Source organism: Rattus rattus, chromosome 2 (assembly GCF_011064425.1).
Source record: "Rattus rattus isolate New Zealand chromosome 2, Rrattus_CSIRO_v1, whole genome shotgun sequence".
NCBI classification, from domain to species: Eukaryota; Metazoa; Chordata; class Mammalia; order Rodentia; family Muridae; genus Rattus; species Rattus rattus.
The window spans coordinates 96531240-96557155 of NC_046155.1; the positions used below are offsets into that span (position 1 = coordinate 96531240).

The 25916-nt window shown below is 37.3% G+C and overlaps 1 protein-coding gene across 3 annotated transcripts in view; it reads right to left on the reverse strand.

Annotated features, from left to right (window-relative positions):
• The window catches only part of Acer3 (alkaline ceramidase 3), an 88646-nt gene that overhangs the window by 38613 nt on the left and 24117 nt on the right, over nucleotides 1–25916 (reverse strand). For 2 of the 3 annotated variants that reach the window (XM_032892983.1, XM_032892984.1), the window contains exons 2-5: nucleotides 10062–10172; nucleotides 6002–6054; nucleotides 3813–3865; nucleotides 2255–2336 (exon numbers count right to left, since the gene is read on the reverse strand). In XM_032892983.1, coding sequence (XP_032748874.1) covers nucleotides 2255–2336; nucleotides 3813–3865; nucleotides 6002–6054; nucleotides 10062–10172 — 299 coding nt within the window. Of the gene's footprint in view, nucleotides 1–2254; nucleotides 2337–3812; nucleotides 3866–6001; nucleotides 6055–10061; nucleotides 10173–25916 lie in introns of those variants that run through there. The other variant, XM_032892985.1, reaches the window with a different exon arrangement.

Below are 25916 nucleotides of genomic sequence, written 5' to 3' on the forward strand. Positions count from 1 at the left end.
TTCCTCTGATTAATGTTTTTAGTTTCCTTTGCTGGTTTTAGTTCTACATGGTCCTCAAATGTCTGCATTCCAAAGGATTATATCTTTTAATAGCGTGCTTTTCAGTTTACTATCTCCATATTTTTGACATAACCTATACCCAACCAACTCCTAAATCTATATCTTCAGTCCAGCCTACCTATTTAGCCTTTGGTATCATTAATACTCAATACTTCAAACTCAACACATCATAAACCAAATTTATCCATTCCCATACCATGGCATAAGCTTACTATTTATCTTTCCTGAAAAAGATGCTTATTCAATTATTTAATTTGAATTAAAAAGTTTCCCTCTTATTACATTATGTGTGTGTGTGTGTGTGTGTGTGTGTGTGTGTGCGTGTGTGTGCGTGTGTGTGCGCGCGCGCGCACTCATGCCATGGCATGTGTGTGGAAACCAGAAGACATCTTACAGGAAAGAAGTTAGCTTTCTTCCATCATTTAGGTACCAAACATCAAGCTTACGTTGTTAGGCTTAGCAGCAGGGCCCTTTACTCACTGAGCAATTTTGCTGGTCCAATTTATTATTTTTTTAAGGGCATATAGCCCAGGCTAGTCTTAAACTTATTATGTAGTTAAAGATGACCTCAGACATCTGATCCTCCTGCCTTCACCTTCCTAACTTCGGTTTTGGGAATGCAGATATCCAAACAACACTTAGTTTTATTCCATACTGAGGATGTAGTGTTTTCTGTGTACCTGGTAAGCACTTGACCAACTGAACTACAATTGCAGTCTCATTATTTTGTATTTTTATCTTTAGTTTAATTGTTTTGTTTTTTGATACAGAGTTTCTCTGTGTAGCTCTGGCCATTCAGGAACTTACTTTGTAGACCACGCTAGCCTCAAACTCAAGAGATTTGCCTGCTTCTGCCTCCTGAGTACTGGGATTAAAGGTGTGCACCACAACTGCCCCACAATTTAATTTTATATTTTAAGAAAGAGACTAATGTAGCCTGGTTCTGAACTTGCTATGCAGTAAGAATGGCCCTTAACTCATGACTCCTGTCTCTGCCTCTGTGTGCTGGGATCACAGGCCTGTCCAATGTGTTGGGCTCCATGTTTTAATTTTAAAAGAAGGTTTTGCTGTGTAGTCTATACTAGCTGAATAACTTGGGACTATCCTGCCTTGGCCTGCTAAAGTGTTAGGATTACTGGCAAGTGCTATCACTTACAAGAGAAGCCATTCTTTGTTCTGCTTCCACCTCCTCTACTCGCTGGGTCATACATCTCACTGATGATGTATGTCAACTTCTTTTCTGCCCCACAGCTACCTAACTTCAGTTGTAGTCCCATATTTGACAAAGTATGCAATTTAATTTAATCCCCAGACTCTTTTAATCTATATTGTTATGTAACAAGTAATTTTTCTAAAACTTGTCTAAATGTGTGTGTGTATTTTACTTTATGGATCAACACTTAGAAAATAAATTTAAACCCTTACACATAGCATGCTTGGGACTGTATAACCTGACATCTTTTGTCTAACACACTAGCCCCATTTACGACATTCCCTTACCACATGGCAACCACCTATAGAAAACCTCTCTCAATTGTAATGACAACTTAATTGAACAATCAAGCAAAGTATTCAGTAAACATCTGGCACATCGTACATAAGTTAACAATGAAAACAGCCACAGTAGGACCAATGTGGAAAACCTCATCTCTGGTTTTTGGTAAGTTCACCCTTAAGAAAAGCATTTTTTTTAACCATTGCTATTACCTAAACATTTACTTTTCAATCTTTACTTTATCTAAAAGAAAATTAAATTTATTTTGGGGACTGGAGATGAGAGATGGCTTATTGGTTAAGAACACTTGTCATTCTTGCAAAGAACCCAGATTCAGTTCCCAGCATCCACATGGTGGCTCACAACCCCCTGAAACTCCAGTTCCAAGGAAGTGCCTTCTGCTCTTTGGAGGCACCAGACACATAGATGGTGCACATACATATAGCATACACATACATATAGCATACATATAGACAAAACACTCCAAAAAAAAAAAGAATAAACCTAAAATAAACTTTTAAAAGTTTTTTCAATTAAAAGTAATTTCTGAAAAGGAAATAAACATGCCAAGTCTAAAAGTAAGACATTTCAATTGCATAAAAAATATTTCAGTTTGAATAGCTTGACATAAAACACTGGAAACTTAACTGTTCCAATCTCCTACATGGCACACCTTACTGGAGATAAAGTATAACTTACCGTGGTTACTATTAAACTGAATAGAACCAGGGTAAAAAGAAGATGGTAGTTTATTGAGCTCTTTGTCTTGAAACACTCAAACCTTTAAAATAAGAGAAAGAAAATTGCTTTATAATGTATAGCCAAGAACAAACTGAATGCTGTTTACAACTTGCCTACATGACTTATAATTCAGAAGTACTCAGAATTTCTACCCTTCCACCCTCCATGTTAGAAACACTAAATGCCAAGTAATGGTGGTGCACACCTCTAGTCCCAGAGCTCAGGAGCCAGAAGCAGGTGGATCTCATGAGTTCAAGGGCAGCCTGGTCTACAGAGTAAATACAAGGAAAGCCAGAGATACACAGAAAAACCCTGTCTTGAAAAACCAAAAAGGAAGGAAGGAAAGAAAGGAAAAGGAAAGGGAAGGGGAAGGAAAAGAAAAGGGGAAAGAAAAAAGAAAAGACTAAATTGTATACAGATGACAAGAGGCTAATGGGATCAGCAGGAGTCACATGACTTCTGCAGAGACATGAAGTCTCCTTCAAATATGGAGTTAAAGAGACAACTAAGCCAACTAAGTGATGGGACTCAAATATGATATCAGACAGCCTAAGGCTGGTATCTGGCAGTCAACGTGAATAAACAAGTGAAAATGAACAGAAAAATAAACTAGATAAAGAGAAAAAATAGAAGACTTATAGCCATGTAAGGAGAAAGGAATGAAGGAAAGAGAGAGGCACAAGGGCATGCCTTTCCAGTTCTAATAAGGCAAAGTTGTACTCCCTCCTATTTGGTTTCATGGGCTGCCCTGTCTGGCTACAGTGAGAGGATACGCTTAGCCTCTCAGAGACTTGATGTGCCAGGGTTGGGGGATACTCGAGGAGGCCCCCACCTGCTCCGAGGGGAGAAGAGGGGTAAGGGAAAAGATTGTTGGAGGAGGTAACTGGGAGGGGGGCAGTGAGTAGGAAATAAAAGTACATAAGTAAAAATTGAAATTAAATTAACATTCAAATTTTAAAAAGTAAATTTCTTTAAAAGAAACTAGTGCTGGCTCAGCAGTTAAGAGTACTTGCTGCTCCTGCAGAAAACCTGGATTCAGTTCCTAACACCTTAATGGTAGCTCACAACCCTCTGTAACTCCAGTTTCAGGGAATCCAATGCCCTTTCCTGCCCTTCTCATACCAGGAAGGCATATAATGCACAAACATACATGCAAGAAAAATGCTCAAACATATAAAATAAAAATAATCTTCTTTTGAAAGTAGTAACTAAAAAAGAATCCATTTATACTACAGTACAGAGAAACTACCCCCAAACGTTTATGGAACAATTTTGTGACAGGATTTGAATATATTCTTCACTCAAGAAAAGGAAAAATGTTTATTTACGTCAAGTTAAGATATTATCTAAACTGGCATTAGGGCTTTGAGATCATAGTTGTTATATAAAACCTTACGGCAATTTACCAGAAACTAAACTCTTATTAATGTCACATTTTTATCTTTTACATTACATACCCTAGTAATGTAATTGGACCAAAAACCACACTGAACTGAATTTAAATGTAAGTACTCACATGCAGTATACAAATATGCAGCAACTGTAAATCATGGGGAGCTCATCCAACAGCTACATGAAGCAGAGAAACAAAGATGTGAATACAGTACAGCTACAGTTATGAAGTTAAACTTCAGACTGATTATGATGGTCGTCCCTTAAGCTAGAAAAGTGCTTAAGTTGTACAGTGCATTGTGTAACATGCACGGGCCCTGGGTTCAACTCCTAGTTGCTCCCCCTAAAATTATTAATTCTTATTTAATTTCTTTTACTATTTTTTTTAATATATTCATCACCTCCAATTAACTTGTACAGTTTGTTGTTTTTAAACCATGAAAGTTATCTATCTATGCTTTCTAAGGAACACATCTAAGTGGCACATCTGACTGACTTTCCCCAAAGAGCAATCAGAGTCCAGGCCAATGAAATACGAAATGGTTGTAAATGTGCTGATTTGAGAAATATTTAAGAAGTAAAATAAACAGATTTGTTTTTAATTTTATAGAAAGGCAAAGAAAACAAAACTATAAAGGACATCAAGTTTCTTGCTTAACAATTCAGGATATATTAGTACAGTTTAATGAGATTATGGAAGCAGAGAAAATGACAAGAACAATTTTCAGCATTTGGAATTTAAAGAACCTGACATAGATAGTATGTAGACATGTCAATCAAGTAATAAGAAGGACAAATCTGTAGCTCAAAGATATGAACTCCAAATATTTGTGGCTTACTTAAAATGACTACATTAACAAAAGTATAAATATTGATTCATTGGTGCGTGCATGCATGTGAAGGCAAGTGATGTTTTTCCTCAAGCACCCATCTTGTTTTTTGAAACAGAGTCTCTCACTGATCTGGAGTTTGCAGTTAGGGTGAACTGGCTAGCAGCCACAAAGCACCAAGAGTCTGCCTGTCTCTGACTGGGGCTACGAGCATACACTGCCACTCTTGGCACTTGTATGTGGATTCTGGGACTCAAACTCAGATTCTCATTCTTGCACGACAAGCACTTTACTGACTGAGTTATCATTATATCTTATTTATTGTTGTTTTTACTTTATTAATTTAGCAGACAGAGGGGTATTGTTGGGCCTGCATGTACCCTGCACATGTGTGGAGTTGGAGGACAAAGTATGGAAATTGGTTCTCTCCTTCCACCGTTGGGATCACAGGGATCATACTCGGGTAGTTGGACTCGACAGCAAGCACTTTTCCTTACTGTATTATCTCACCAGGCTTCATTTTACTGCAAAAGGGTGTTGGATCCCCTGGAACTGGAATTATAGATAGTTGTGAGCTGCCACATGAATGCTGGGAACCAAAACTGGGCTTTCTGTACTAGGCATACAAAATAATCAGTTTTGAGTTTTAGTAGCCAGGACTTCACAGAGAAACCCTGCCTCAAACAACAACAACAACAACAACAACAACAGGTCTTGCTGACATTGTTGTACTTGTACATCACTTTACTTTGCTCCTACTTCCCTCATCACTCATCTGTTGGTGCTTTTCCTCCTAGCAATCAGTCCCTCTTCTTTCAAATCATCCATTTTAAAATTTGAGTAACATAAGTCTCATTTCAAAACCGTGATTAAGAAAATTAAGACCAGCAAAAGATCAGAGCTCTGCAGTATGATGGTTTATGTCTATGAAGATAATCCTGAGGACACAGCTAGTCAAATATTTGCCTATAATGTGCAATGCCTGTGTTCACACCACAAGCAGCAAAGACAAAGATGAGTCTAGCAAAGGTCAAATCACAAAACTTAGCTGAAAGCTGTGAGTTTAAACAATGGGCAGAATTAAAGGGTTAGTGATGATAAGCCAAAAGGTTCAAACGACTAGATATATAACCACTTCGAAGTAAAGATAAAAACTAAACAGGCTCCACCCCATTCAAATGGATGCCACCAATACATGAAAGACTGCTGGCACCTACGAATAAAATGTTTTTGTGAACCGCTTACAACTCTTTAGGACACCTCCATGTAACTGTTTTCTAAATTACATCTGTCTGCATGGAGTTGGCGTACATACATAGAAAGCCATACTACTTCTTCATACAGTCATCTTGAGTCCTTTGACTCAAGTGAAAGGCTTCAAAGATGACAAGTCCCTGCCTTTATTATCCTTTAGTTATGTGTTCTTGTCTTGGAAGTGTCTCTAAACCGAGAGAAGTCGTCACTTCCTTCTGCCATTACTCACCTGCATTTCATATTTCAGAGTCATGTGGAAACACCAGGATCCCATTCCTACCACTGAAATTAAGACAGATAAATAAAAAAAAATTTGCAAGAAATTCTTTGGGGGCCAGAGTGAATTCAGAAGACAGTAGGAAGTAGGAAGTTTTAAGGAAAACAAAGTTTATTAAGGTCTTGTGACAAGATACAGCTGATGCTGAGTTAGTGCTATGATTAAGTATTTTGGCAACAGAAGAAAACAAGCACAGTATAATTTTTCTAAAATTCTGTCTACTAAGTAATTTAGTAGACTAACAATACTCTATTTCTTCTATAAAGTACTGAATGCTCAGGATAAGCTTTAATGTGCATAGTTGGTCAGCTTCTTTTAGCACTCTCTTGTACTTCTCTGATCCATAAAACCTAGCAATATAGAGAGTCACATACATATAATGTATCATCACATACACAAAACTACTGTAAAGACACCTAAATGCAACTCTCTTAAGAATTTTTCTGGAGATACCAACACCCTTGGGTGTACTGCAGCCTCTATGTGTAAAAACTTAATGAACTCTCTTTCATTGTGACCCATTCTATAATTCTTTCCAGCACACAGTCAAGGGTCCTAGGCAACATCTCAGACAACAGTGGTAGTTTAGGGCTGTGTCTCTTTGCCACAATAAATAGTTGTATGTCTTATGCTATGCCAAGTATGCTGACCACTCTATATGTCCTTGTTTCTTCCATCTTCATAGAACCACTAACACTTACCATCTGGCTTTCATGTAATTCAATGGCAACAAAGGATTATACATGGCATTCAGCTATTAAGTAATAAGGAAGGTATTCTAATTCAGGTTCCTTTATAAAACACTGTAGAAACAACTTATATATCTAGGAATCAATTACAGAGATATGTACAAAAAAGCATAAAGATATTTTCAATTTTCTGGCCAAAAAGTGAGCTTTGTGAGCATGGCTATTAAAATTTTGTAGCTAGATAGGGCTTTCATAATAAACATTGTATCAACAATCCAGACATTCCACTCCATGCTAATTGAAAGGAGAAAAAAGAAAAACACTCCTCCCCGCTTTCTGCTAGTACTAGGGATTAGTGCTAGAGCTATGTCCACTGTAAGGAAATGCTCTACCACTGAGCATCCCAAGCAAAAAGAAATTGTAGACTGAGATGGAGTGTGAATTATACAGGTTGGTCTCACACTCAGTATGTATCCAGGCAAGCCTCCCAAGTGGCAGGGATTGCATGTATGTCCCACTACACCTGCCAGGTGTGTAGTTCAATTTGTCTACTTTTCCTTACATCTGAATCTAAACCACAGAAAGTCATTTCAAACTGCTGGACATAAATTCACACATTTTCCTTCAGCACTTTTAATATTTTAGGTTTAGAACTTGTATTTCTGGTCAACTTAAAATTTATTTTTGTGTATGATGTAAGGTATATAGAGTCAATTATTTTCTTTGGCATTTTATTTATGAAAATATTTAGCCTCTGGACCAATAACTGCAGATGGCATCTTTTTCAATATTTGGTAAGCTGTAAGTGTCCAAGAATTATATACTTCTATTTTACCTCATTTGTTGGCATATAACTATTCGTAATAGTTCCTTATGATTCTTTTGTATTACTGTATCAGTTGTAATTGATCATCTTCATTTCACTGATCACATATATTTTTCTCTATTTATTTTTGCTCTAATCTTGATTATTTCCTTCCTTCTAGTACTTTTAAGGTCTATTTTACCTTTGGTTTTTTTTTTTTAATTTCATGTGCAACATGAGCGTTACTTGTAGTCTTCTTGATATAAACATCCTTTTTTGAACTGCTTTAGTTATTTCCCACAGGTTTTCATATGTTGTATTTCTACTTGTTTTTTCATTCTATTTATTTAGAAGCATATACCTTAGTTTCTACATATCTGTAGAGTTGTTAACATTTTTTCCTGTTATTTGTAGTTTTACATTTAAATCATTTCAACTGTTAAAACTTGTTCTGTGAGCTAGTCTCTGATCTGTCCTGAAGAATGTTCCATGTGCTTTTGAGATACATATGTATTTTGTAGCAGTCGGGTGTAATGTTCTGTAAATGTCTTCATTGTATTTGGTCTATAGTATTAGTTTAAATCTGCTGGAGTTTTGTTGACTTTGCCTGGATAGTCTGACGACTGCTAAAATAAGGTGTTGACGACCCGTTATTGCATTACAATCTGTCACTTCCTTTATGTTTGTCTCTCTGATGTTTGGTACAGAAGTATATTTATGACTGTTGAACTGATCTGTTCTGATCTAATCTGATTATGTGATGGCTGTCTTTGTCTCTTTCTATAATTTTTTTGGCAAGTATTTTATCTGACATCAATGTAGCTACTCCTTTTTAGTGTCTATGTCCATAGAATGACTCAGTTGGAGGCAATATATAATTACAAGTTTTGCTTTTTAATTAGAAAGGTTAATCTATCTACATTCAAGATAATTATGTTAAGTAAGGACTTGTTACTGTATCTTAAGCTTCTCAGTTGTTTGTGTATACTTCTTTCTTCTACTGTTCTCTTCCTTCGGTAGTGACTTTTCTCTAGTGTTTTCTGATTCCGTGTATATTCTTTTCTTTTTTCTTTATTTTTGCTTTATAGTTACCACAAAATTTACCAAGAATGTCTTATAGTTATAATAGGTTATGCTAAGCAGATTAAAAACTCATTTGAACATATAGAAGAAGCAAAAATAAACTTTCATATTTTAACTTTTCCTAAGTTTTAATTTCTGATGTCACAAATTTTTATATTTTGTTATCCACATCATTACTACAGTTACCATTACTTTAGGAGCTTTGCCTTTTATCCCTCATAGTAAGGACTTAATTAACTTATAGCTTCATTGAGAAATCCTAAATTTTCCCATATACTTTGTAAGTTGTATACCTTCAGGTGTTTAAGTTACTCATTGATGTCCTTTTCTATTGGTAAAAAAGACTCCTTTAGCATTTCTTGTAAGGCAGGCTTGGCAGTGATTTACAATCTCAAAACAATATTAGGTTTCAGGCTACAGTAAACTTGCTTAGCTTCCTTCCTATTGAATCCTGAGCCTTTCACAGATACTCTTCTCCATGGATAGATGCTATGTGAGATCTCTTTTTACACTACACCATTTATAGACATTTTCTCTCATATGTCACACCTTTTGGCATTTATTTCTTCATTTGAAACTGTTTACTTAAGTTAGAAAGATTATATTATAACATCTACTTTTAAATTAATTGAGGGAAGAATTTCTGTCAACCAAAAGGCTTTACTTCTGCTTTTCTATAAAATGTAATTTTGTATGGGAAGAAACTATTCTCAGAGTAGAGAAAGTTACTCTATTCAGAGAAAAGGTTATGAATGGATTATAAGAACCTTAGTTCATACTGCCCCCTTCTGTCAAAATAATAGAGATTTTTAAAATATCTATAGCTATCTATAAAATTTATTTTTATATGTAATAATGTTTAATTTAAAAAAATAAGCATCCAAAATATAACAGAATGCTACAAACTATGTTTAATATAAAAGGCTCTTGAACTTTCATTGATATAATTTTATATCTTGTTTTTATATATTATACTAATATATATTATATTATATTTATATCAGAATATTATATAAGTTTTCTTTGAAACTGAGTTTTGCTTATGTATACCATGATGGTTTCAAGCCTTTGATCTTTTTGCCTCAGTCTCTGAAGTATGGGGATTGTAAGCATGTACCACTATGCTCAGTCCCTATACACTATTTCAGAGGTTACAGATATACCCAGTGTAAGCATAAGCATGTATAAGAAAATTATAAGATGCAATTTAAAATAGAGTTTAGCTTGGGGTGAGAAGCTAGACTGAGAAGGAAAAAAAGACAGAAATACAAAGGAAATTTCTATTTTATCTGCAGTGGTATATTTCCTTTAAAAAAAAAAGTTAAGATTTGAAACAAATAAAAACTTTGGATCTGGCAAAATTGGGTAGAAATAAATGAGAATAGCCATCCAATGCATAGTGCACATCCTTTTTCAGATGACGAAGTCTACATACCTGTGAGTGCTAAGTAAGCAGCAATGTACCGTTTCTCCAGTCTATCTCTAAAGCCTTGAATTGCACCAAAAATTGGAGGTATGATCATAATCAGGTTACTCACTGTATTCCCTACAGGAGAAAAGAACAAGAAGACATTTAGGTTAACCAGTAACACTTAAGGACATTCATTTGGTCATTAGCAATAGTTAAATAAGAAATTCCTTAGAAAGACTGTGACAAGACATCAAAGTACTACAAAAAAGTCTTTATCCAATAAAAATTTTTCAAAATAAACAAAACAAAGATACTTGCTAAAAAATGAAACTAAGAATGTTTTAAGAGTATAACAACTTAAGAGAAAAATTTAAATTCTGAAAGCAAGGAAAGGATACCAGAAAAAACTCAGAGATAAAACAGTAAGCTAGCTGAAGACGGAAGTCTATACCAGTGTGGCAACAAATATGGTTCTCTGCAAATGAACGATAATATAAATACTGACATCATAATAAAATAGAAGTACAATGATAATGTAAATAACTGGAATAATTTTGACTGTGCAATTGAAAAGCAAACAACTGAATGTCCACATTTTATATATTTTTGTAATATTTCATTTTTCTGGTAATATTCTTAGTTTTCAAAATACAAGACAACAGATCTTTAAAATTTAATTTTTCTGTAATGGATCTTATATGACTTTTTTCGCAATGGATCTTATATGACTTTTGTTTCATCTTTAAAAACACAAAGCTCTAAGGAACAGCAAAAAAGCTCAGCATGCAAAGGTGTGTCACCAAGTCTAATGACCTGACTTTAATCCCTGGGGTCCAAATATATGGTGGAATAATCAATTCCTTCACATTGTTTTTGGACTTCCATATGTGTTCTGGAATGCATATGCATGCGCACACATGTAAACAAATAAAACGTGATAAAAACAAAAACAAAATTCAAACATGAATAGCAAAAGAAAAAAACGAAGTCACAAAAGTTAAATTAGTAAAACAAGGAAATGAGTGAACAATACAGACTTTATTATAGGCGGAGATGAGTAACATTTTTGAATGTTTCAAGTGAATGATTTTCAGTATAGTTACTAATATCAAGATAAACTTTCATTAATTGAAAAAGAGTGGATACATTTTCTCGAACAATCAGAAATTGAAAAGGTATATTTGCAACACATCTTTTTTCTGGAACCAACTAGATAATATGAGCCATAATAAAGACATTAACTATGAGAAAAGATGAGATAAAAATCTAAGAAACAGGACAGTAAAGGACTGAGGTCCAAAATATCAGAGGGCATAGCTGAAAATAAATCAGGAAAGCCAAAAACTGCAGGAAGTTTCCAAGGAAAAAAATAGGCAAAAAAAAAAAGGTCAAAAAGTTGATATTTGATAGAAGTATTGGAAAATCTGAGCTAGACTTTAGTCAATCAGGCTTCTGTTGAACAGTAGGCTAACTCAACTACATGTAATACTGTGAAGAATGGCCACATAGAGTTGTTCTCCATATCTGTGAATTCTGTATTAGTGGACTCAATCCATCACACACTGGAAATATTTTTAAATGTTTATAGTAAACACAGTCATTTTCTTGTCTTTATTTCCTCAATAATAAAGTATAGTAACATATAATATTTACATTGTTAGGTATTATAAGTAATCAACAGACCATGATACATATTGAAGGATTTGTGCAGATTACATAAGAATATCATGCCATTTTATATAAAGACAAGCAACTGCAGATGTTAATATACACTGGTTGCTCAGGAGAAGGCATAAGGACCCTTGGAACTAGAAGTACAGGTCACTGTCAGGCACCATGTGGGAACTGAACCAGGGTCTTCTGCAAAAGCAACAAGTACTCTTAATCTCTGATCCAACTCTGCAGCCCTATGTTTTTAAAAGCTGGTTTTGGAGTTGGGAATTTAGCTCAGTGGTAGAGTGCTTGCCCAACAAGCACAACTCCCTGGTTCAGTGCTCCAACAGTAGGGTGGAGTGAGAGCAATGGAACAATAGAAAATTAAAAAGTTGATTTAAACAGAAAACATAAAATTGCTCTTTAAATAAATTATACAAATGATAGCCAATTTAGATCTACTATATAAAAATAATATACAGTATTATAGACTCAAAAACATTTTTTATCAAAAACTCCTACTAATCTGGTTCTAACTAAAACTGATAAGCCATGGAGTAATCTGAGCATGAGAAGTTTACAATAAAGAATTACTGAAGGGGCTGAGACGTACCTACCTCAGTTGGCAGAGTTCTGGCCTATCATACATGTGAAACTAGATGCGAGGAAGTGATTCCCAACATCACACTAGCAAGGCATGGTGGTGTATGTGTATAATTCACTTGCTGATGGGATTGCAAACTGATGAAACCACTCTGGAAATCAATCTGGAGGTTCCTCAGAAAATTAGAAATAGATCTACCTGAAGACCCAGCTATACCACTCTTGGGCATATACCCAAAAGATGCCTCACCATGCTACAGGAGCAGGTGTTCCACTATGTTCATAGCAATCTTGTTTGTGAGAGCCAGAAGCTGGAAACAACCCAGATGTCCCACGACAGAAGAATGAATACAGAAAAGGTGATTCATTTACACAGTGGAATATTACTCAGCTGTTAAGAATGAAGACATCATGAGTTTTACAAGCAAATGGATGGAACTAGAAAATATCATCCTGAGTGAGGTAACTCAGACCCAAAAGAACATGCATGGTATGTACTCACTAATAAGTGGATATTACACACACACACACACACACACACACACACACACACACACACACACACACATCGCAAAAGGTATAGAATACCCAGGATACAGTCCACAGAACTCAAAAAGGCTAACCAGCCAAAAGGGCCCAAGTGAGGATGCCTTAATCCCTCTTTGGAGGGAGAAGAAAGCAATCACAGGAAGGGGGAAGGAAGGACGAACATGGGTGGGAAAGGCAACAGGAGGGGAAGAGGGGAAAATCATCAAGTATTAGGGGGCCAGGGGAAGAGGACTGAAGCCCTGAGGACCAGCAAAAAGAATTGAAGCAGGCAAATTCGGAAGGTAGGAAGTAAGGGGACCCTCTAGAATGTACCAGAGACCTGAGAGGTGAGAGATTCTCAGGACTCAGAGGGAGGGACCATAGATGAAATGGCCTATAGTGGGGAGAGGGAACTTGTAGAGCAGAAAGACAGGGCATCAAGTGAGGGATGGGGTTGTCATCCCACAGTCTATCTGACCCAGAATTGTTCCTGTCTGAAAGAACTGCAGGAACAACAACAACAACAACAACAACAAAAACAGAAAAGGTCCAGTGACAGGCCCAAATTGGGATCCAGCTCAGGGGGAGGTCCCAAAGCCTGACACTATTACTGAAGCTATGGTGTTCTTACAAACAGGGGCCTATCATGACTGCTCCCACAAAGATCCAACAAGCAGCTGAAAGAATCAGATGCAGATATTTACACCCAACCAATGGACAGAAGCTGGTGACCCCTGTGATTGAATTAGAAAAAAGCTGGAAGAAGCTGAGGAGGAGGGCAACCCCATAGGAAGACCAGCAGTCTTAACTAACCCGGGCCCCAAGATCTCTCAGACACTGAGACATCAACCAGGCAGCATACACCAGCTGATATGAGGCCCCCAACACATATACTGCAGAGTCTGGACTCGGTCAGAGAAGATGCACCTAACACTCAAGAGACTTGGGGCCCCAGGGAGTGGGAAGTTGGGGGCATCCTCTTTGAGAAAGGGTGGGGGTGGAGAGAAGGTATGGGAAGTGGAACAGTGGGAGGGTAAACCAGGAAGGGGATAAAGTCTGGATTGTAAAAAAAATAAATTCAAGAAGAAAATTTTTTAAAAGGTGGAAGGAAGGAAGGAAGGAAGGAAGGAAGGAAGGAAGGAAGGAAGGAAGGAAGGAAAAGAAAAAAAGAAACTGGAAAGGTGGATTTCTTCCAATGGAAACAGATTCTCTGGATTCAATGGATGCACCAAGTGTACCACAGAGTAACTGTATACCAAAACTCTATTCTACAATGTCTTTTGAAATTTCTAAAGAAGAAGCATTGTGCTACAAGATTTTAGGACTGTGAGTAAGAAAAAAGTACACCTTGGGAAATTTTAACATACCAAAAACAGAGAAAATATCACAGAAGATATCTATGGCATAGGAAACAGTACATTATGAAAAAGAACAAAGCCAACAATTTCATCTCTTTGTATTTTACATTCTTAACAAAAACTATAATAATTGACAATACCAGATAAATGTTTTTTTGGATTCTAGGAAGAATAGATTTTAACTGAAAATTCTGTTATTAGCTCAAATACAGACCTTGTACACGTATACAAATCTATACTTTGCCCTTAAGGACATGAGGGACAAATGTTTGTTTTTGCTTCATTTTACTTTTTGTACTCAGTCTAAATGATTTTCTGTGCTCACCCTTAAAATACATCAGGTATATTCCATATGTAGGTTTTGTTAGTATTATCACCACTCATATATTGACCACAGATGATTCAAATAATAAGTACATGGTAGAATTATGTAATGAAACCAATGTGTCTGTGAAGATGTGAAAATTTTATATGCAAATCTTATATCGTCAAAAATCACTCTATAAAGTCCCCCCCAAAATTACATATAATGCAGAATGAAACACCAAGATGCAGCTATGACAAGATTCATCCTCAGCAAAGTCGAAATGACCTGCTGTTCTAGCTCCCTGCTTCACCTGCTTCCAGAGACTTGCTCCAAAAACAGCTTCAGAAATAGCTGCTGATTCCCGATGACCTCAGTTTATCCAGTCTTTCAGATGGATCCAGTCAGAACTTCAGTTAAGCCCTCAATTTTCAAGGCATACAGATACTGGGTGGCAAATGCTAAAGTTAGCATTCTTAAGTCTAACCAATTTTTCCAATTTTCCTACCCCTCCCTACCCCTTAAAAAAATTCATCACCCAATTCAGCCAGAAGAAGCCATGGAGAGTCATCATCCTAATCCCTTGGGTGTCTGGTTATGGTTATTTTATAAATTATACATAGGTTGTCATTTTAAGGACTGATTTGGACATGAAGGCAACTAAATAGAGAGCTTAGATTCAGGGATTTCTTTCTGTCCTTTCCTTTCCTCTTCTCTATTCTTTCTTCCTCCCTCCCTTCTTCCCTCCCTCCCTCCCTTTCTCTTTCTTTCAGTAAAGGGAAAGAGGTTGAAAAGAAAAAAGGGGGATAGAGTAATATTATAAGAAATTAGATATATGGGGATGTATTACAAAGTTTACTCTTAAACAAAACATTTTATAGCCATAATCTTACATTCCAATTTTCCTACCCTTCTCCACCCCTTAAAAAATTCATCTTTTACATTTTGAAGCAAAATTGAAATTATATTTTCTTACATTGATGCAGAGTTTATATATTGATACAGGTTTAAAGTTTTTATTGGTATAAATCTTTGTATATTCAAAATAAATTTTGTTACTCTTAGATAGACATTGTGCCTGTACAACTCATTTAAGAATACAAGGCTTAGACCTAGACCTTCTAATATCTGCTATTACAAACAGTTTAGACTGATTAAGGAATACAAGTTAAAATAAAATACAGTAAATTCCTGGTAATATTAGATTCTGATCAAATTACAATAAAGTGTTTTCAAATTATTAAAATAGTAAATAACTAAGAGTAGTCAAGGTTTAACAGTTTAGATATACTATATTTAGTTATCCTCAAAAGCATCATAAATCTACAGAATATGGCATTTAAAAATATTTCATTTTAGTAGATTTTTTGACTAGGAGACATGTATGCTCCTGACAGTAACCCCATCCCACTTCAAAGAAGATACTGAGCATCATTACCTCCAATTGGAGTTGCTTCAATTGTGGCAAGCTAGCCAGTAGGTAAGAAATACCCTAATTTTATTCTGCAAACAATTAGACAATTACAATCCAAAAGGGGACACACAGATTTGGAATAGTCAACTGCTATTCTCAGCCAAGACAGGAAAAGCTAGTCCTTCATAATTCCTGCTTCACTTGTCTGTCAGATGGTTCTGGGCCAGAAGGCTGAAGACAGATGCTCCAACGTTCTAAGAAATTGGGGTTTGTCAGCAGTCAGCTGTCTCTACAAACTAAGTTTTGGAAGCTATGTCTTTGTGCTTCCTATATATTCAGGTAATATTTAATTCATTCTCAGATCTCTGATGGCGTTGAATACTAGTTATAGTCTTATAATTGAACTTAAGTTGTTTAGTATTGAATAAGATGATCTAGATTTGAAAGGATGATTTTCAGTTGGTAAATACAAGTTAAAATCAAACCTAATTGTAAACAGAATTGTAAACTCTTTAAGTTAGGACAGATGATAGAATACTTTATCTAAACTGCCAAATATGATGAACTGGATATTATAAGTGTATAACATGCCTTACAAATTTACATAATTGTTATAATTATGATCAATGTATATCTGAGAGAAAAGAACCTTTTTAACTGGACAAAAAGGAGGAAATATAGTAGGTTTGGCCTAATATTTCTTGTGTTCTAAGGTTAATTTTGGTCCCCAAAACTGCTTACATGAGTGTCTGCACATAAGACGCTGAAGGACCCTGCCCCCAGTTGGTTCTGATTGGTAGATAAAGATGCCAGCAGACAATGGACTGAGGAGGGCAGACAGAGGTGGGCCTTTTAGGATTCCTGGGCTAGGACAGAGAGAGAGGAGAAAGAGGAGGATCCACCATACGGGGAGAAGAAGAGGAGAGATACCACGCCTGAGAAGACAGGAAGACACGGAGGCAGAGCCTGTATGTACAGGAGCCAGGAGAGCACAGCCCAATTGGGCATCACTCTGGGTCCAGAGCAGCCAGATAGAACATAGAATATATTAAGTGATAACTCAGGATTATTGGTGAGATTAGCTGCATGAAGGTTATGAAGTGGCACAACCATTGAGCTCATTAGGGCATATCAAGATATAAAGGCTGTGTGTGTGTGTGTGTGTGTGTGTGTGTGTGTGTGTGTTTTATTTAAAAACATAAACTTTTGGGGCAGGTAGCAGGAACACACCACCAGGATTTATATATTAAAAAATATTACTACAATTTTGTGAACAGTCTGGGATATGTGAGATCCTGTTTCTCACACACACACACACACACACACACACACACACACACACACACACACTCACACACACACACTATAAACATCAGAAATCTCCCTTCTAAGGTGCCAGCAAAAGCTGACCATGCAGCAGGGGTGGGTGGGAAGAAGTTATTGGCTACGATGTACTTTGGACTAAACTTCAGGACCTGGGTACTAGAGCAGCCACCTGCACTTTAGGAGCTGTATGCTACTAATGTCACTCGGACCAAGAAGTTGCCTGGCCAGCACAGCAACACAAAGAAGGAAAGGTCCTTCTTCCTGTGCTGTATCCCTAGTGCCCTCCACTGATAAAAGTTTAACTCCTACTAGTTGTCAAAGGAACAGTTAAAAAAATGAATATTGAATTTGGAGAAAAAATAGGCAATAAATTGATATCTAGCACAGTTAAACTGCTTTCATCAATTGTGTCTGATCACAACTATGGCTGGTAAGGGTTACCTAACAACAACAATAAAAATAGGAGTTTGGGTAAAATAATTTTTCTTTTTCTTCTCCATAAATTTAATATAGCTATAATGTTTTAATTTAAAGTATTAAAAAGATGAAAAATACAAAAATAAATGCTAAATTACTTTTATAAGAATTTAATCATGTTTGGGGATAATGACTAGAAAACTGTATTAAAAACAGGTTCATTTCTAGATATTAAAAACATTCATTCACATACCATACAACAGCTGATAAATACTAAATAAAAACATTCTTCTTGGATATAGATTTAAATGAATTAAACAATCTTTTATAAAAGGTCTAGAAAGATAGTTCACTAAGTAAAGTATTTTCTTTATAAGCATGGGGACCTGAGTTCAGATCTCCATAAACAACATAAAAGCTGGGTGTGATAGCATGTACTTATAACCCTAGCAATTAGGGGTGGGGATGGAGCCTGGAAGATTCCTGGGGGTCACTGCTAGCCAACCTAGCAGAAATGGTGAGCTCCAGGTTCAGTGAGAGATCCTGTTTCAAAACAAAAACAGTAAGGTTGAGAGTTACAAGGAAGACATCTAGTGTTAATCTCTGGCTTCCACACCCACACGCATGGGTAAGTGAACACTCTCTATATACATGTCCACTGTTAATCTCTGGCTTCCACACCCACACGTATGGGTAAGTGAACACTCTCTATATACATGCCCACACATAAAAGTAAAAGTAATTCAAAAATCTACAAAGTTTAAACGGGGGCCTGGAGAGATGGCTCAGCAGTTAAGAACACTGACTGCTCTTCCAGGAGTCTTGAGCTCAATTCCCAGCAACATCTGTATAGATGGCTCACAACCATCTGTAATGGGATTCAATGCCCTCTTCTGTTGTGTCTGACAGTGTACTCACATACATAAAATAAATAAATGAATTGTTTTTAAAAAGTTTAAACAGTCTCTTTATATAATACAATTGATAAACCAGGTTGGTGATATTCTAGTAATTCCAGAATTGCTTGATAAAGTTTTTCTTTTCAAGAGAGACTCACATACTAAAGTGTGGTGTTATGATTTGAAGTTGAAATAGCTCCTCCACAGGCTCATTATTTGACCCCTTATTCCTCTGTTGGTGATGCTACTTTGGAGGCTCTGGAATGTGTAGGAGATGGGCCTAGCTGGTAGAAAAAGGTCATTAAGGGTAAGTCCTTGAAGGTTATGCCTACCCCCTGCTTCTGTCATGCACTCTGCTTCTAGATCCACCACACACTCAGACTTCCATGCCTACCCTACTACAATGAGTCTAAATCAAAATAAATCTTCAAGTTGTCATGTATTGTAGTTACAATGTCCACAAAGCAACTAATAATACATATAGGAAGAGGAAGAGGGGGGGAGATGGGGGAGGGGGAGGGAGAGGGAGGGCAGGAAGGGGAGGAGGAGGAGGAAGAGGAGGAGGAAAAAAGGAGGAAAGGAGGAAAGGAGGAAAGGAGGAAAGGGTGAGTTTAGAAAAGAACTCTGAATGAAGATACAAGCAAGGTGCTTTGCCTCAGCATGACAGTAGGTGGAGCCAGTGTGTTCAGAAGGCTAACTGCTAGTATCTGGCAAAATGCATAGGACCCAAAGTGACTAGATTCTCTAATTTGGAGTTTAAATGAATTTACAACTATATAATCTACAACTATATAAATCATCTCACAGAGCTCAAAATATAGAAGTATCAAAACCTAGTAAAGCTGTAAAAAATACCCACTGTGTTTTACTACTACTTCAAAAAGCTTCCAAATGAGTTACATGAAAGCTATAAAGTAATCTTGCAGTTTTCACCAAATTTCATTTTACCAAATATTTTCATACAATGTCCAAATAATGCTAAAAATTCCTAGGACTTCAGAGCTGAAAGAAGACAGAGAGATCTTGAAACTTAATCTCTCCAATTTATAGTAGCCAGCACACTGTCCTATGGAGTCGATTTATTTATTAGCTAAAATCTTAACTTGACAACCTATAAATGAAAATATTTACATGACTGTATATTAAAGAAATATGATCAGATAATACATATACATGTGTATATGCAGTCTCAGTATATCCAATATCTTCTGGGTTGTGCATGTGGCACACACCTTTAATACCAACACTTGGAAGGCAGAAGCAAGTGAATCTCTGTGAGTTCAAGGTCAGCCTGTTCTACAGCCAGGGCTATGTAGAGAAACCCTTCACAAAACCAAACCAAACCAAACCAATGCATTCTGGTTTCTAAGAGTACCTTGCACTCATATAATACCCACACGAACAAAAAAAAAATACGCATAGTTAAAAATGAAAAAGTAAAACAAATTAACAAGAATGTCTCTACCCTGGGTTATAAAAAGTATTCTTCACATTTTTAGGTATTTTAAAGCTATAAACTACAAAAAATGAAATGTACATATTAAATTGCAATGGAAGCAGATTTTAGGCTTATGAAGAAACCTGAGTAAAGAGATGAGAGGAGCCAAAGCATCACAGAAGTTATGCCTAGGAAAATCTGACCTGATAGGATGGGTGGAGGTTACAGGGGAGGGGAGAGACTCAGCAGAATCGTACTGTGGGTGTCTAACTCAGCCTTAGAAAGGTCCAAGGTGAATGCTAAACAATGAAAAGGACTTTAAACAGATCACAAGAGTCAGAAAGACAAGAGAAGATGGTCTTCAACTCACTGGAAGAATATTCGTTGAATAAATTATCAGATTTATCCACAGGTCTAGAAGGAAATGTTTTCAAACCATGCTAAGCAATGAAGAAACACAACTGAAATGTGAAAATCTGAAAATGTTTATTTTGAAAATCCCAACTTCCCTACATTTCAGTTAAAACTTTGACTGCTCTTCTTACATCACATAACCCTCACCCAGGATTCAGCTCAGATTACCTTGCATAGATCTCTTTTCACTATATGTCATAGTATTCAAGGACAGTGTCTTATATTCATTCACTCACTCACGTGGTAAAGGCACTACAAAGTCATCAAAATGACACAAAGGATAAAGGCACCTGCCCTGACTCCTAGCCTGATGACAGGAGTTCAATTCCTGGGACCCACACAACAGAAGGAAAGAACTACTCCTACGAATTGTTCTCTCCCCTCCACACATGTGTTGTAGTGAGTATGCACACACAAGCATACACACACACACACACACACACACACACACACACATATTACTTTTTTTGAAAGATATATAGGACTGGAGAGATGGCTCAGTGGTTAAGAGCATTGACCGCTCTTCCAGAGGTCCTGAGTTCAAATCCCAGCAACCACATGGTGGCTCACAACCATCCGTAATGAGATCTGATGCCCTCTTCCAGTGTGTCTCAAGACAGCTACAGTGTACTTATACATAATAAATAAATAAAAGTAAAAAAAAAAAAGTATACTATAAAGAAGTGGTTCTCAACCTTCCTAATGCTACAAACCTTTCTTTTTCTTTTTTTTTTTTTTTTAATGTCTCCTAAGTTAAAGGCTCCCACCTCCCCCAGTCTCCGCAGCAACTGGTCTTTGGGAACTAACAGTCCAGGGAAAGAGAAAGACTCACTTCAGTGCAATGTGTAGTCAGATGCTCACGGGGTTCTTATGAAGAGGGGAGAGAATGCTGCTACCACACTCTCTTTCTGTTCTCCATTGCCTGAATTCAGTGATGGAAGGACCACTAAGGAATAAGTCTGAAGCGGGAGATTAAGTAGTTTAAATATATGCAAAACAGTCTGTGTAGGAGTTGGCCATCATGGTACTAAACCTGATGTGCCTCCACCATGTTACAGAAAAGGCTAGTGACAGTGGGGGAAGAAGAAATAGGTGGTCACTGGGAGTCAGAAAGTTGGTAGAAGGAAAGTGGGGGATGAGTAACTAAAATGGGACCCTTTCCTTTTACTCTGCACCTGAAATTAACCATGCGGCACAAGAGAGTTCAGGATCCATTTGGTGGCCAGCCCTTTGGACATCCTGGGCCTCTATTGAGCGACAACACTCTGTTTTCCCTAGGTGGCACCGGTTGTCTTTTTTTTTTTTTCCCATCTTTATTAAACTAGGTATTTCTTATTTACATTTCAATTGTTATTCCCTTTCATGGTTTCCAGGCCAACATCCCCCTAACCCCTCCCCCTCCCCTTCTATGTGTGTGTTCCCTTTCCAATCCTCCCCCCATTACCGCCCTCCTCCCAACAATCCCAATCACTGGGGGTCCAACCTCTGCAGGGCCAAGGGCTTCCCCTTCCACTGGTGCCCTTACTAGGCTATTCATTGCTACCTATGCAGTTGGAGCCAAGAGTCAGTCCATGTATAGTCTTTGGGTAGTGGCTTAGTCCCTGGAAGCTCTGGTTGGTTGGCATTGTTGTTCATATAGGGTCTCAAGCTCCTTCAAACTCTTTCAGTCCTTTCTCTGACTTCTTCAACAGGGGTCTCATTCTCAGTTTAGTGGTTTGTTCTATGGCCTATGTGTTTGCCATATTCTGGCTGTGTCTCTCAGGAGAGATGTACACCTGGTGCCTATCAGCCTGCACTTCTTTGCTTCATCCATCTTATCTAGTTTGGTGGCTGTATATGTATGGACCACATGTGGGGAAGGCTCTGAATGGGCGTTCTTTCTGCCTCTGTTCTAAACTTTGCCTTCCTATCCCCTCCTAAGGGTACTCTTTTAAAGAAGGAGTGAAACGTCTGCATTTTGGTCATCCTTCTTGAGTTTCATGTGTTCAGTGCATCTTGGGTAATTCGAGCATTTGGGCTAACATCCACTTATCAATAACCACATACCATGTGTGTTTTTCTGTGATTGTGTTACCTCACTCAGGATGATATTTTCCAGGTTTATCCATTTGCCTATGAATTTCATAAAGTCATTGTTTTTGATAGCTGAGTAGCATTCCACTGTGTAGATGTACCACATTTTTGGTATCCATTCCTCTGTTGAAGGGCATCTGGGTACTTTCCAGCTTCTGGCTATTATAAATAAGGCTGCTATGAACATAGTGGAGCATATGTCTTTGTTGTACGTTGGAGCATCTTTTGGGTATATGCCCAAGAGAGGTATAGCTGGGTCCTCAGGTAGTGCAATGTCCACTTTTCTGAGGAACCTCCAGACTGATTTCCAGAATGGTTGTACCAGTCTGCAATCCCACCAACAAGGGAGGAGTGTTCCTCTTTCTCCACATCCTCACCAGCATCTGCTGTCAACAGAGTTTTTTATCTTAGCCATTCTGACTGGTGTGAGGTGGAATCTCAGGGTTGTTTTGATTTGCATTTCCCTGATGACTAAGGATGTTGAACATTTCTTTAGGTGCTTCTCAGCCATTCGATATTCCTCAGCTGTGAATTCCTTGTTTAGCTCTGAACCCCATTTTTTTAAGGTCATTTTTTTTATTATTATTAACTTGAGTATTTCTTATATACATTTCGAGTGTTATTCCTTTTCCGGTTTCGGCAAACATCCCCTCCCCTCCCTTCCTTATGGATGTTCCTCCCAACCCTCCCCCCATTTGCCCTCTCCCCAACAGTCTAGTTCACTGGGGTCTGAACCCCATTTTTAATAGGGTTATTTGTCTTCTTGCAGTCTAACTTCGTGAGTTCTTTGTATATTTTGGATATAAGCCCTCTATCAGCTGTAGGATTGGTAAAGAGCTCTTCCCAATCTGTGGTTGCTGTTTTGTCCTAACGACAGTGTCCTTGGCTTTACAGAAGCTTTGTAGCTTTATGAGATCCCATTTGTCGATTCTTGATCTTAGAGCATAAGCAATTGGTGTTTTGTTCAGGAAATTTTCTCCAGTGCTCATGTGTTCGAGATTCTTCCCCACTTTTTCTTCTATTAGTTTGAGTGTATCTGGTTTGATGTGGAGGTCCTTGATCCACTCCGACCTAAGCTTTGTAAGCATGGATCAATCTGCATTCTTCTACATGTTGACCTCCAGTTGAACCAGCACCATTTGCTGAAAATGCTATCTTTTTTCCCTTGCATGGTTTTGGCTCCTTTGTCAAAAATCAAGTGACCATAGGTGTGTGGGTTCATTTCTGGGTCTTCAATTCCATTCCACTGGTCTATCTGCCTCTCTCTGTACCAATACCATATAGTTTTTATAACTATTGCTCTGTAATACTGCTTGAGTTCAGGAATAGTGATTCCCCTGGAAGTCCTTTTATTGTTGAGGATACTTTTAGCAATCCTGGGCTTTTTGTTATTCTAGATGAATTTGCAAATTATTCTGTCTAACTCTATGAAGAATTGGATTGGAAATTTGATGGGGATTGCATTGAATCTGTAGATCGCTTTTGGTAAAATGGCCATTTTTACTATATTAATCCTGCCAATCCATGAGCATGGGAGATCTTTCCACTTTCTGAGATCTTCTTCAATTTCTTTCTTTAGAGACTTGAAGTTCTCATCATACAAATCTTTCACTTGCTTGGTTAAAGTCACACTAAGGCATTTTATATTATTTGGGACTATTAGGAAGGGTGTCGTTTCCCTAATGTCTTTCTCAGCTTGTTTCTCTTCTGTGTAGAGGAAGGCTACTGATTTATTTGAGTTAATCTTATACCCAGCCACTTTGCTGAAGGTGTTTATCAGGTTTAGTAGTTCTCTGGTGGAATTTTTGGGATCACTTAAATATACTATCATATCATCTGACTTCTTCCTTTCCAATCTGTATCCCTTTGATCTCCTTTTGTTGTCTGATTGCTCTGGCTAGGACTTTGAGAACTATACTGAATAAGTAGGGAGAGAGTTGGGCAGCCTTGTCTAGTCCCTGATTTTAGTGGGATTGCTTCAAGTTTCTCTACATTTAGTTTAATGTTAGCTACTGGTTTGCTGTATATGGCTTTTACTATGTTTAGGTATGGGCCTTGAACTCCTGTTCTTACCATGAAGGGGTGTTGAATTTTGTCAAATGCTTTCTCAGCATCTAATGAAATGATCATGTGGTTTTTATCTTTCAGTTTGTTTATATACTGGATTACATTGATGGTTTTCTGTATATTAAACCATCCCTGCATACCTGGGATGAAGCCTACTTGATCATGATGGATGATTGTTTTGATGTGTTCTTGGATTCAGTTTGCAAGAACTTTATTGAGTATTTTTGCGTTGATATTCATAAGGAAAATTGGTCTGAAGTTCTCTTTCTTTGTTAGGTCTTCGTGTGGTTTAGGTGTAAGAGTAATTGTGGCTTCATAGAAGGAATTTGGTAGTACTCCGTCTGTTTCAATTTTGTGGAATAGTTTGGATAGTATTGGTATGAGATCTTCTATGAAGGGCTGATAGAATTCTGCACTGAACCCGTCTGGACCTGGGCTCTTTTTGGTTGGGAGACCCTTAATGACTGCTTCTATTTCCTTGGGAGTTATGGGGTTGTTTAACTGGTTTATCTGTTCCTGATTTAACTTCAGTACCTGGTATCTGTCTAGGAAATTGCCCATTTCCTCCAGATTTTCAAGTTTTGTTGAATATAAGCTTTTGTAGTAGGGTCTGATGATTTTTTGAATTTCCTCAGATTCTGTTGTTATGTCTCCCTTTTCATTTCTGATTTTGTTAATTTGGACACACTCTCTGTGTCCTCTGGGTTAGTCTGGCTAAGGGTTTATCTATCTTGTTGATTTTCTCAAAGAACCAGCTGTTGGTTCTGTTGATTCTTCTTGGTTCTGTATAGTCGTTTTTGTTTCTGCTTGGTTGATTTCAGCTCCGAGTTTGATTATTTCCTGCCTTCTACTTCTCCTGGGTGTATTTGCTTCTTTTTGTTCTAGAGTTTTTAGGTGTGCTGTCAAGCTGCTGATATATGCTCTCTCCTGTTTCTTTCTGCAGGCACTCAGAGCTATGAGTTTTCCTCTTAGCACAGCTTTCATTGTTTCCCATAAGTTTGGGTATGTTGTATCTTCATTTTCATTAAATTCTAAGAAGTCTTTAATTTCTTTCTTTATTTCTTCCTTGATCAGGTTATCATTGAGTAGAGCACTGTTCAACTTCCATGTATATGTGGGCATTCTTTCCTTATTGTTATTGAAGACCAGCTTTAGCCTGTGGTGGTCTGATAGGACACATGGGATTATTTCTATCTTTTTGTATCTGTTGAGGCCTGTTTTATGACCAATTATATGGTCAATTTTCGAGAAAGTACCATGAGGTGGTGAGAAGGTTCTATAAATATCTGTTAAGTCCATTTATTTCATGACTTCTCTTAGTCTGTCTATGTGTCTGTTTAATTTCTGTTTCCATGATCTGTCCATTGATGAGAATGGGATGTTGA